Raw genomic sequence first — 13,747 nt, forward strand, 5'->3', positions numbered from 1 at the left:
AGCGTGCAGCGGCACGACTCTGGCAACGGAATGGTTTGGAAAGATCCAAATGGAGGCAGACCTGGTAACCATTCGCACGGTAAGGGGAGATGGTAAGCCGATGCGTGGGATAATAGCCTCGAGAAATCCATAGACGCGCAGCTGCGCGCAGGCGCATTCAGCCACACCGAGACCGCCAGCACAGAGGGACCAATCTAGGCCAGCAAGGGGGAATGGGGGAGGGAAACGCGCGCGGCATGGCCAAGTACACGGGCGGGCGGTCCAGCAGAGAAGGCGAGGCAGCCCGATGACAGGGGTACCCACAGGTATAATGGATGGAAGCGCGCAGGGGCAAGGCGCGTTCTGTGTGCGCTAAGGTGGTGAGCAGAGCAGGTCAACTAAGTGGAGAGGCCCGTGCCAAGGGCATTTAAACCCCAGACCCCTTGTACTGAAGCAAGAGGAAGTTCAGGAACGAGGGCAGCCGCAACGACAGGTTGTCTTTGCCGTTCCCTGCAGCAGAAATCGTAAACAGTAATCGTCAGCACGCAAAATCCGCCTTGCCAGTTTATGTCCCGACGGTGATCAGCCCGCAGCCGCTCCGGTGCAGTATAGGACGATTTTGCTACTTTTGATCTTCTGGGCGCGATGTTTCCCAGTTTCAGCGAACGGTCTGGAGCAGGTTATCTACCGAGGCAGACAGACGAAGGATGACGAAAGGTAGATACAGAGAGAATTTAGTATTGGAAAACATCCGACGGCCCTGGGTGCGGCTGCCGAATCTATAACCTGGGCTAAACTCGTGGTCGGTCATAACAACTAAAGACAATGTAGCCAAACACAATATATTTTTCATTCGTGATCAGTTTCGAATCATTTCAATGGGGATTATTCCATCATATTAAGAATATATATATTATAGTATATATATATATATATATATATATTAGAAAAAAAGAGAGAGGATAGAGGATAGGGCCGCGAGAAGACGAGAGAGAAGAGGTAAGAGAGACGGAGGGATCAGAGATAGAGAGAGAGAGAGTAAAGAGACGAGGGGAGAGAGGTGAGAGAGAAGCAGTGAGAGAGACGAAGCAGAGAGAGTGGAGTGAGTGCGTGGAGAGAGTAGAGAGTGAGAGAGAACGAGAGAGAGTGAGAGAGAGAGTGAGAAGAAGTGAGAGAGAGAGAGAGAGAAGCGAGAGAGAAAGACAGAGAGAGAGAGAGAGAGAGAGGAGAGAGAGAGAGAGAGGAGAAAGAGAGAGAGAGAGGAGCGAGAGGAGAGAGAGAAAGAGAGAGAAGAGAGAGAGGGAGAGAGAGAGAGAGAGAGAGAGAGAAAGAGAGAGTGTGGAAGAGAGATCTTATGTTCTTATGTGATTTCTAATGTGAATTTTCTCCGCCAGGTGGCTTGCGAACACAGTCGCAGCAGGACGGTGGAGACTTGTTGCCAGTCAATAATGATGACGACACGTGTAGCAACAGAGGCATCAAGATAGCCTGTCTCCACGCAGGTAGGACTGCTAGACTGCTACACTAGAACACTAGCGAGAGAGAGAGGAGAAGCNTCTCTCTCTCTCTCTCTCTCTCTCTCTCTCTCTCTCTCTCTCTCTCTCTCTCTCTCTCTCTCTCTCTCTCTCCTCCTCTCTCTCTCTCTCTCTTGCTCTCTCTCTCTCTCTTGCTTTCTATTTCTTTCTCTCTCTATATATATATCAAGAGTACATAATAGGAGATATCTCTCTCTCTCTATTATGTACTCTTGATATATATATATCTATCTTTCTCGCTCTTTCTATCTCTCACTCTCTTTCTCTATGGCTTTCTTTCTCTTACTCGCTATTTTTCGCTCTCGCGCGTGCTCGCTCTCATTCTCGTCCCGTCTCTCTGTCTATCTATCTTTCCCTGCACATGTGTGAATGCCGAATGATCAATGGTTCATTCACCCGATATCTGATGTAGATCACACAGGCACATCACACATACCACATACGTCACTCATGTGTTTCTCCATCACACATACCACATACGTCACTCATGTGTTTCTCCATCACACATACCACATACGTCACTCATGTCGTTCTCTCACACAATCCCACATACGTCACTCATCGTGTTCTTCCATAACGCATACCCAACGATACGTCATCATGTGGTTTTCTTCCCATCACACATAACCCACATTACGTCACTCAGTGTTTCTCCATCACCATACCTAGAAGTACGTCACCATGTGTTTCTCCATCACACATACCACATACGTCACTCATGTGTTTCTCCTCACCACATACCACACAATACGTCACTCATGTTTTTCTCTCCATCACACATCACCCGAAAACAGTACGTCACTCATGTGTCTTCTCCATCACGACATACCACATTACGTCAACCTCATGTTTGTTTCCTCCATCAACACATACCACACACGTCACCTCATGTTTCTCCATCAGCATACCGAACATACGTCCTCATGTGTTTTTCTCCCATCACACATACCCACACTACTACTCGTCAATGTTTTCTCCATCACACATACCCACATAGCGGTGTCACTCCTGTTTTTCCTCCATCACACCATACCACATACCGTCCCTCATGGTGTTTTTTCTCCATTCACATATCACCTACCGTCATCATGTGTTTCTTCCATAACGCATACCACATCGTCACTCATGTGTCTCCATCACAGCATACCACAGTACTCATCCTGTGTTTCTTCATCACACATACACCATCACGTCACTCATGTGTTTCTCCATCGACACATACCCACATACGTCACGTTCATGTGTTTTCCGACATCAACATCCTCACATACGTCACTCATGTGTTTTCTCATCACACTCCCACATATCACTCTGTGTTTTCTCGATCACAAACATACCAAGTACGGTCACTCATGTGTTTCTCCAATCACAGGCTACAACACACGTCACTCATGTGTTTCTCTCCATGCACACATAACCACATACGTTCACTCCATTGTTTCTCCATTCACACATAACCACATCCGTACTCCTCTCATGTGTTTCCTCCATGTCACACATACCACATACTGTCACTCTGTGTTTCTCCATCACACATACCACATCCGTCACTCATTGTGTTCTCCATCAACACTACACATACGTCACTCCAAAATTGTGTTTTCTCATCACACATACCACTAACGAGGTCCTCATGTGTTTGTTCTCCATCACACATACACAATACGGTCCTCCTGTCGTTATTCCATCACACATACCACTACGTCACTCAAGTGTTTCTCATCACATCATACCACATACGATCCTCATGTGTTTCTCTCATAACACATACCGACATACGTCACTCATGGTGTTTCTCCATCACACATACACACCGTCACTCATGTGTTTCTCCATCACATACTCACACGTCACTCATCTGTTTCTCCCTTCCACGTCACTCTGCTGTTCTCATACACCCACCACCAACGCCTCCACTCTCCGCTGTTTCTCCATCACACATACGTCACTCATGTGTTTCACCATCACACATGTGTTTCTCCATCACACATACCACAACGGTCATCATTGTTTCTCCGCATCACAACATACCACACCACGTCCACTCATGTGGTGTCTCCATTCACACATACCACATTACGTCACTGGCATTGTTGTCTCCATCACACATAACCCACAGTGGCTCATCTGTTTCTGCCATAACACATCACATACCGTCCTCAATGGTGTTTCTCCATCACACATACCCATAACGTCAACCTCACGTGTTTTCTCATGACGCATACTACATACGTCACCTCATGTGTTTTCTTCGCATCACACCAATGAACACATACGTCACTCATTGTGCTTCTCCATCATCAACACTACGTCACTCAATGCTGTTTCTCTCATCAACCCCTACCAGCACACCGTCCACTCATGTGTTCTGCCATCACCCACACCATACGTCCCTTTCATGTTGTTTGCTCGCATCACACTACCACATACGTCACTTCCTGTGTTTCTCCAGTCACAGAAGCGGGAGCATACCACATACGTTCACGTCATTGTGTGTTCTCCCATCACCATACCAACATACGTCACTATGTGTTTCTCCATCAACACATACACATACTCCACTCATGTGTTGTCTCCAATCAAACATACCACAGCACGTCACTCATTGTGTTTTCTTCCTATCACACAATACCACAGGGTAACGTTCACTTATGTTGTTTTCTCTCCCATTCCACACACACCAAGCATGCCACACACGTCACTCATGTGTTTCTCCATCACACATACCACATACGTCACTCATGTGTTTCTCCATCACACATACCACATACGTCACTCATGTGTTTCTCCATCACACATACCACATACGTCACTCATGTGTTTCTCCATCACACATACCACATACGTCACTCATGTGTTTCTCCATCACACATACCACACACGTCACTCATGTGTTTCTCCATCACGCATACCACATACGTCACTCATGTGTTTCTCTATCACGCACGTGCAGATTCAACTTGCAGCCGGCTGCATCGGGCACCTCCAGCGCCATCTATAAAGCAGCAGAAGATGCTTCGATCTACAACGAGTTTGCGACGGCGGCGTTTCGCTTCGGACATTCGCTCATTCAGGACAACTTTGAGAGATACACGAGTGACACGTCAACGACGAGCCGACCCATCGGCCTTGACAGCCTCTACTTCAACCCGTCCTCGCTGTACGGCACCGCCCGCGGCAACGGCGTCGCTGCACTCATGCGCGGCATGTGCAAGGGCCCGGCAGAGGGCGCTGATAGGTTTTTCGCAGGTATGTATCGGTGGGTTGGTGGGCGGGGGGGGGGTGGATTTGCTGTACACATATAATGGAAGATACTTGATTCTACTTCCCAGTGTCAGATAATACTCACTAATCTTGTTTCATTTTACCTTGTTGATTTTCATCTTTAAATATGCACACACGCATGCACGCACACACACACGCGCGCGCACGCACTCACACACACACGCGCACGCACGCATGCACACATGCACTCACACACACACACGCGCGCGTACGCACGTGCGCACACGCATGCACACATGCACTCACACACACGCGCGCGCACGCACACGCATGCACACAGACACAGACACAGAGACAAACAAACACAAGCATGCACACACTACCGTTACCTCTCTCTCTCTCTCTCTCTCTCACGCAGCCAACATCAAGCACAAACTGTTCAGCGAGTATAACGAAGATTACGGTCTTGATCTGGTCGCTCTCAACATCCAGCGAGGCCGGGACCACGGACTCCCGCCATACACCAGCTACCGCGCCCAAGCGGGCCTCCGCAACGTTAACAGCTTCTCTCAGCTCCGCAGCAGAGGAGAGATGAGCACAGGCTGCGNTGCTAGCGGTCTGTGTGTGAGCGTCTATGTCTTACTCGTATACTCGTGCTAGCGGTCTGTGTGTGAGCGTCTATGTCTTACTCGTATACTCGTGCTAGCGCTCACACACAGACACATAGACGCGCTAGCACGAGTATACGAGTAAGCTCACACACAGACACATAGACGCGCTAGCACGAGTATACGCGTAAGCACACACACAGACACATAGACGCGCTAGCACGAGTATACGAGTAAGCTCACACGACAGACACATAGACGCGCTAGCACGAGTATACGAGTAAGCTCACACACATAGATGCGCTAGCACGAGTATACGAGTAAGCTCACACACAGACACAGTAGACACGCTAGCACGAGTATACGAGTAAGCTCACACACAGACACATAGACGCGCTAGCACGAGTATACGAGTAAGCTCACACACAGACACATAGACGCGCTAGCACGAGTATACGAGTAAGCTCACACACAGACACATAGACGCGCTAGCACGAGTATACGAGTAAGCTCACACACAGACACATAGACATCTGTGTGTGAGCTTACTCGTATACTCGTGCTAGCGCACATACTCATGTTATACATGCTAGCGTTGTCATATGATAATGTTATATATATGCTAATGTTACATGCTAATGTTATATTGCAATGTTATGCTTATATGGTGTATGTGTGTGTGTGCATGTGTGCGTGCGAGTGTGTGTGCGTGCGTGCGCATAGTTGTGAGTGCATCAACATGTCTGTCATTCACGTGAGATCCCATCCACCGCTCGACCCCACGTCGAGCTTAGCGACCGCTATCTCCCGCAGCCACGTCAACGACATCGACCTGTTCACGGGCGCCATGTGCGAGACGCCACGAGACGGCGCTCTAGTCGGTCCGACATTTGCCTACATTATTGGCAAGCAGTTTGAGGTGCTAAAGACAGGCGACCGGTTCTGGTTTGAGAACGCCGGCGAGACGCACAGCCTGACCAATGGTGAGAGGGAAGAAAGAGAGCAGTAGAGAGGTAGGGGGAAGAGAAGGAATTAGATTATATAACCGGCCCATCCATGAACACGCGTAGAGTAGCAAAAGAGAGCAGAGAAAGGGGGGAGGACACTAGAAAGAGAGCAGAGAAAGGGGGGAGGACACTAGAAAGAGAGCAGAGAAAGGGGGGAGGACACTAGAAAGAGAGCAGAGAAAGGGGGGGAGGACACTAGAAAGAGAGCAGAGAAAGGGGGGAGACACTAGAAGAAGAAGAAGAAGAGAAGAGAAGAGTAGAGAGTAGGTAGAAGAAAGAAAGATGGTGAGAGTTTGGGCGAGAAGGAGGAGAGGAGGAAACGATACCAGGAGTTTTGGAAGAGAGCAATGGAGGGGGGGGGGGGTTAGGGTGAGGGTTAGGGTGAGGGTTAGGGTTAGGGTGAGGGTGAGGGTTAGGGTGAGGGTTAGGGTAGGTACGAAGCTGTCTGTATGTTAGGAAGCAAGATGTGAGCAAGGGAACATCTTCCCCACATCTCTTACAATCTCTTACTATCTGATCTTCTCTGTTTATCTCCTGCTAACAGCGCAGGCGAATGAGATCAGGAAGACGACACTATCACAGGTTCTGTGTGCGAACACGGCTGTGAACAGGATCCAGGCGAACGTGTTCCTGCTGCCCGGAGAAAATTCCTGCCAGGGTGCGCCACCGTACAGTGAGGCCTGCGAGCCTACACGAGCTAAATACCAATACACACGCACGCACGCACACACGCACGCACGCACGCACGCACGCACGCACACATATATACATACATTTATATATGTATATATGAAGAGTAGATAATAACACACTGTGTTATTATCTACTCTTGGTATATATGTATATACAAATCACATTCATTTGTTATTTTTTTTAGATATTGCATATGTCCATATAAACGTAACGTTATATCGTCCCGTCACTGACGTGTAACGTGACTCTCCCGTTACTACACCCTACACATGCCTGATAGTGCCACACCCATAGCAATAGTATACTAGTGAGGCTCTATATATCTCATATATATATATATATAACAGGGTTCTCCAAGAGCACTTATAGCCTGGCGGCCCGCCAGGCTATCGTTGAGCCCCGCCATTCTAAAATGCACCCGCCACTCTAAATATCATAGCCGACATGCTAAATATCATAGCCCCCGGACCCCCCTAGCACGCAAACCGCCTTCAGCGATTTGCAACTAGGACCGTAAAGGCAGCACCCGCCATGCTATAATGAAAAAGCTTGGAGAACCCTGTATATATAGAGATAGATATATATATACTTCTATGGCTGTGCTCACTGCTGCCCTCTAGTGACGACCACACATCTGCTTCTGCAGGTAGCAACTGTCCGGATGCAGCGCCCTCTACATCTGGCACCGACCCACGTCCGCCACCTGATGGCGAACGACAGCCACCTCCCGATGGAAGACGACCGCGCCCTGACGGATCGCGTGACGGATCACGTGACGGATCGCGTGACGGATCTCGTGACGGATCTCGCGACGGCGGATCTCGTGACGGATCTCGTGACGGATCTCGTGACGGATCGCGTGACGGCGGATCGCGTGACGGACGGCGCGGTGGAGGTGGAGGTGGAGGAGGGAGAACACGTACAAGGACACGTCGCACACGCGCAAGTACGTGTCTGCTAGATCCTAACCGCGCACGTGTCAATCTTACACACCCATTCGCTTCACTTATTATCATCAGAACTGTTGTGTTATAACTTATATGCTAGATGTCACCATATGTGTCGTTAGTGTAAGCCTTGTCGCTTGCTACCATAGTGTATGTTATAAAGAAATGTCTTGGAGAATTATTAAACCAAATACGCTTGCTTTTGATGTTATATTCTAACACTTATTTTTTTGCTGTTGCAGCCAATGATGGTGAATCAAGCAGGTAAGGAAGGATGTAGTTATGAAATAGTGTCATGAAAAACCCTCGCTGCACCACTTTCCCATCACACCTGTAATCTCATCCCACCTGTAATCTAATCAACACTGTGATCAACCCTGACACCTGTGTGCTGTGATGGCCTTTACTTTCGGCTAGCCTGTGTTATAATCACAGGTTTTCTTATCGTTTCTACTGTCACAATAGCTCTAGTACTGCTCATAGGGTCTATGCCCCCCCCCCCCGGGTACTGCCGGAACGTACCCTAGGTACGGTCCGGTATACCGGAACGTACCCTGGTCACTATCTAGCTGACGCGGTTAGGGTTAGGGTTAGGGTTAGAGTTAGGGTTAGGGATATTGGTTAGGGTTAGGGAGTAGGCGTAGGCGACTCCCTAGACTCGTTAATGGAGTAGGCGAGGTACGGTCCGGCATATTAGATAGTAGTATTTAGTACCAGGGTACGTTCCGGCAGTACCCTGGGGGACATAGACCCTCTCAGCTCTAGTACTATATAGCCCTTCGCTCCGCCGCACGCCGTCCTCCTGCGGCAGAGCGAAGGGCTATATAGTACTAGAGCTACTGTCACAACACCTCTGTTCCATAAGCACACCTATATATAGCTCTAAAACTATAGGACCTCGCCATAACAACTATAATTCGCTCTGCCACCGGGGTAGACCGAATAATTCTGTCCCATATAACCTTTTTTATATTTTGGTGAGGGTTATTGGGACAGAACGGGGTTCATTGAAATTTCGTGATATCGCATGCAAAATGCATGCGCTGCTAATGCGGCTTGTACGCCGCTATTGGCGCAAAAAATAACCTACCGTTTCCTTCTACATGGCTTTACCTTGCTACCGATATGTGTATACATTCACTTCAATCGTTATTCACTTCTTAAAAGATTGTTTTTCAGAAACCCCGCTTTTAAGAAGTAAATAACGATTGAAGTGAATGTATACACATATCAGTAGCAAGGTAAAGCCATGTAGAAGGGAACGGTAGGTTTTTTTTCGCGCCAATAGCGGCGTACAAGCCGCATTAGCAGCGCATGCATTTTGCATGCGATCTCACGAAATTTCAATGAACCCCGTTCTGTCCCAATAACCCTCACCAAAATATAAAAAAGGTTATATGGGACAGAATTATTCGGTCTACCACAGGGGCAGAGCGGAGAGCGAAGGGCTATAGGCTACTTCTAGCTCTAGTACTATAGTACTAGAGCTAGGCTACTTCTAGAGGCTAGCTAGAGCTAACCTATAATTATAATATCAGGATCGTCAATTATATTAAATTATTATGCGCATATGAACACAGTAACGAACGAGGTAATGAGAGCTGCATTATTTATGACTTACATAAGGTCATAAGGTCATTAGACCGTTAGTATTAGATGCGATCGTCTTTACCTTCACAACACACGTGTTTCATGATCTTACATGCAATCTGATCGTGACCTCGGTCCATGTAGATTTTGTTTACCGGTGTGCATATATATAGTAGCTGTATTGATGCAGTAACGAGGGAGATGAGAGCTGTGTGTTGTGTGTATGACTTACATAAGGTTAATGGGGCCGTGCTAACTGACTGTGCTCTAAATCTTGGCAAGTAGATGGCAAAACATGAACACTAACCTCACATGTACATGCTCTGCTTCCAGCAACTCCTACATGGACTGCGAGGATCTACCGGATCTCAACTGGTCCCTGTTCACAGGCGACCTCTAGTGGTCAGATTTAGAACTGTCGAAGTTGCACTGCACTCTCAAGTGCAAATAGGATGCGGTGAACTGAGAACAATGTATACAATATATATATACACACAATGTGTATGTAAAATATATATACAATATATGTATATACTATATATACACAAAATATACATATGTATATTGTTCTCAGGTGGTGAGGTGATGGGATGCGAGAATGCGATTGGTTAACATCGGCAACAATAACCGATCAAGGTAGTAAAGTTGCTTGAATTATGAGGATGAGCATGAATTTGTGATAAACTTTTATAAGCATAAACTTTTTAACTTAACTTTTTAGCTTACAATTCTTAGTGTAACAAAAAATGCTAATATATGGCTTTACTCTTATCCGTGTGTACGTTTACTCGTTTTTTCTCGTCTAATGTTTCTTCGTTAATTATTTGAGGGTGTAATTACCCTCGAAATTATTAGCAATTACCCTCCTATACCAACAATAACAAGTAATTGCTGTCCAGTCCAATTACCAGTAATTGTCAGTCCTATACCAGTAATTGTCCAATTACCAGTAATTGTCAGTCCTATACCAGCAATTGTCCAATTACCAGTAATAGTCCTATACCAGCAATTGTCCAATTACCAGTAATTGTCAGTCCTATACCAGCAATTGTCCAATTACCAGTAATTGTCAGTCCTATACCAGCAATTACCCACCTATATTAGCAATCAATTATACTTGCACTAGGAAATTATATAATGGTTGCAAATCAAATAATGCATTATTGAAACACAAAAAGAATCAATCAGCCTCTTGTCTATGTCTATGTCTATAAGAATACTGCGCAAGGCCTGTTAGGGCATGACGCGCAGTAGATACAATAATGTAACCCAAACACAGGATAGGGCCCCTATCCTGTGTTTGGGTTACATTATTGTATCTATAGACGCACAGGGGTCGTCTGACCCCCACAATGTTCATAAACGAAAAACAAACTGTTAGTTTTAAATTAAGGTTAATTTATGCTTCCAATAGTGGAAGCAGTTATCAGTTCCAATAGTGGAAGCAGTTTACTGTTTCTGTGAAATATGTTGATGATGGTGAAGAGACTATAACTTGAGTTAAGGAGTTCCATTCTTGAACAGTTCTGGGGAAGCTTAAGGTAACTATATTTGTAGGTGTCTACCAGGGTGTATATTTCTATGTACTTTTGATCATGCCCTCTACTATTGCATGTTACAGGCTGCAGATAATTAGGAATGGGTAGTGCAATTTCTCTACTCTTAGCCTTAAAAAATATTGTTAGCCTCTTAGTCTTAGTTGTTCGTCTGTACTGAAGAGAGGGCCAATTCATGTACTGCAGTATCCTAGTTACACTGCTATAAGTACTGTAGTCCTTTACAAAACGTGCTGCTCTTCGCTGTACTTTCTCAATTTGATTGATAAAGTTGGCTCTGTAGGGGTTCCACACTGAGCTAGCATACTCAAGGTGTGGCCTCACTAGTGATGTGTATGCCAATTCCTTAACCGTAGGGGAAGCTTTAGATAGATTTCGTCATATAAAGCCAAGAGTTCTATTTGCTTTTATTGAAACGTTGTTAATTGTGCCATGATAAGTCGTTTGATATTTCTACACCCAAGTAGGGGTTATGGGTTACATGTTATAGAGGTTTTCCATTTATAGAGTAGTTATAAGAAGTGATAGTGTTAATTTTTGTAACAGTGAGTACAAAACACTTGAATGGATTAAATGATATTTGCCAGGTTGAAGAGGGCGCTAGGAATACAGTACTTTCGTAATGTATTTTATTTTGTTAATCAATCTAAGAGAGGGATCTGGTTGTTCATACACACCGGCTGTTGCTGGGTCTAGCTGGGAAAGCGAGAGACGGTCATAGCGGAGAAATGTATCCTATCTGTGGTTTCAATGAGAGGGTTGAGTGGTTTGATAAACATGCAAACATTAATCCAGTAAGCTTCCTTTTAATTTTGTACGTTATCGTGTTATTTCCGTAATATTCCACTTATTAATGAAAGTTTCTCGATAGCAGGATTCAACCAACATTTTCTAAAACGCACAAAACAAGAAATATTACACGGATATTAATTGTAATAGGAAGGTTTTATTATAAAAATTGTCTCATAGTAAAAGGTATATCTACAGACAGTAGTACAAACATATATTCTACATACAATCTTATGTTGTCAATGCGCAGCCTCTCTCTTTCTCTGCTCCGCGGTAAAACCCAGCCTCACACGACATGCCATCCACGCTCGTAGCACCACGTGCAGCAGTGGCGCCCCCCTGAGGGAGAACGCGACAAATCACGTTTGCATGGACATGCTCGCAGCGCTATTGTAGAGCCACCTGGAGTATTTGTTGGCGGGAAGAAGGAATAAGGAGGAAGGAAGCTAGGAGCGGGTAGGAGGGACACGGAAGGGTTGCAACGAGGCGAGGAAAAGGGAGACGCCCCCCTCCCTCACACCTTCTCCTGACTCCCACGCATGTCTCTAGTAAGCCGGTGTGATGTTGTGTGAGTGGGTGGGGGTCTGGACTGCTTTGTGCGATGAATAAAACAAGAGAGCAACAAGTTTTCGCGCACCTAACCTTGTCTCCACAGACGGTGGGCCATGCCGCGGGGTGCGGTCCTGGCACTGTGCCAACAATGGACGTTCGCGCGACACACGGAATAATCAAGCATAGCAAAGAAAAATCGCGAGTAACAATAATACAAAAAACTGCGTCTTCGTCGATCGTCTGTTTCGTTCTCGAGCCGCCCGTAGGTGGCGCTGGCGAATGCACACACATATAAAATCCTCCACAATGTTTTCGTCGTAGCAACGCCCCTCCCGCACTGACGACGTGGCGGTACAGCGGTGTGTGTCCAGAGGGCGGTGGGTCACGATATAATACACGTTCTATTTACATATTCGTCACAATCCTATATTGTCTTCTGCACTTCTGCAGACAGTCTGTGCACACGAGCGTCCGTCCCTGCGTACACTGGGGGGCAGGGGCGGAGTTCCTTCTCTCGTCGCCGCACGGCGTCGCGCCGGTAGCTGCTTTGGCTTTATGAGAATGAGACTCGGGTGCTGCCATCTACGGTTGGATTTTTAACTCGTCGTTCGTCATCTTTGTGAGCGTTTTCTTGACACGCAGCGCGGTGAGGCGAGCGAGAGGATTCTGATGCCAACACTCACTCATCACCTTCACAAAGTTCTGCAAGTGCTGCAACGACAACGACACAAACATCAATGAGAGAAGCAGGGAGAGAGCGAGGGTGAGGGGGAGGAGAGGGGGAGGGGAGGAGGAGGGGGAGGGAGGAGGGGAGGGAGGAGGGGGAGGAGGAGGGAGAGGAGAGGGAGAGGGAGAGGGGAGGAGAGGGGGGAGGANAGAGAGAGAGAGAGAGAGAGAGGGGCAGGAGAAGGAGAGGGAGAGAGAATTTGCCATTACACCGTCGTACATAATAATAATAATACACCTTTCTAATTAACAATTTTTGCACGGCAAAGTCTGCAATAGGAAAAACGAAAAGCGCGTAAAAACACGAGTACGCTCGGGCGACGCTCACCTCGTTGCAGCTCCACCTGTTGGGGATTGTCGGTCGTATTCGCTCGATTGACACCACCTTCCTCATCTCATCAAAGCCTGGGTCGGGTGAGACGGTATCGTAGTACGGTGGCTGGTATTCCTCAATGATGCCTGCAGGCACGTGCGGGGGTTGTTATCATTATCATTATTATAATAATTATTATTATTATTAATGTCATTATTATTATTGTT

General features: G+C 46.7%; 2 protein-coding genes across 2 annotated transcripts in view; one reads left to right on the forward strand and one right to left on the reverse strand.

Moving 5' to 3' along the window:
• The first annotated feature begins 30 nt into the window (after positions 1 to 30).
• On the forward strand, positions 31 to 10,323 carry LOC106819042 (peroxinectin A-like). Its single transcript, XM_014823702.1, has 10 exons — positions 31 to 79; positions 636 to 696; positions 4,468 to 4,763; positions 5,158 to 5,355; positions 5,446 to 5,488; positions 6,161 to 6,330; positions 6,899 to 7,012; positions 7,694 to 7,993; positions 8,237 to 8,258; positions 9,918 to 10,323. Exons 1-10 carry the CDS (start codon positions 31 to 33, stop codon positions 9,982 to 9,984), a joined length of 1,320 nt encoding a protein of 439 aa, XP_014679188.1. The 3' UTR covers positions 9,985 to 10,323.
• A 1,743-nt stretch (positions 10,324 to 12,066) lies between these two features.
• Positions 12,067 to 13,747, reverse strand: part of LOC106819043 (bone morphogenetic protein receptor type-1B-like) — a gene marked incomplete at its 5' end in the record, with an annotated part of 14,462 nt that continues 12,781 nt past the window's right edge. The window contains 2 exon segments of the mRNA XM_014823703.1: positions 12,067 to 13,192; positions 13,536 to 13,666. Coding sequence (XP_014679189.1) covers positions 13,064 to 13,192; positions 13,536 to 13,666 — 260 coding nt within the window. The 3' untranslated portion in view covers positions 12,067 to 13,063.

The sequence above is a fragment of the Priapulus caudatus genome, unplaced genomic scaffold, assembly GCF_000485595.1.
Source record: "Priapulus caudatus unplaced genomic scaffold, Priapulus_caudatus-5.0.1 Scaffold2774, whole genome shotgun sequence".
Classification (NCBI taxonomy): domain Eukaryota; kingdom Metazoa; phylum Priapulida; class Priapulimorpha; order Priapulimorphida; family Priapulidae; genus Priapulus; species Priapulus caudatus.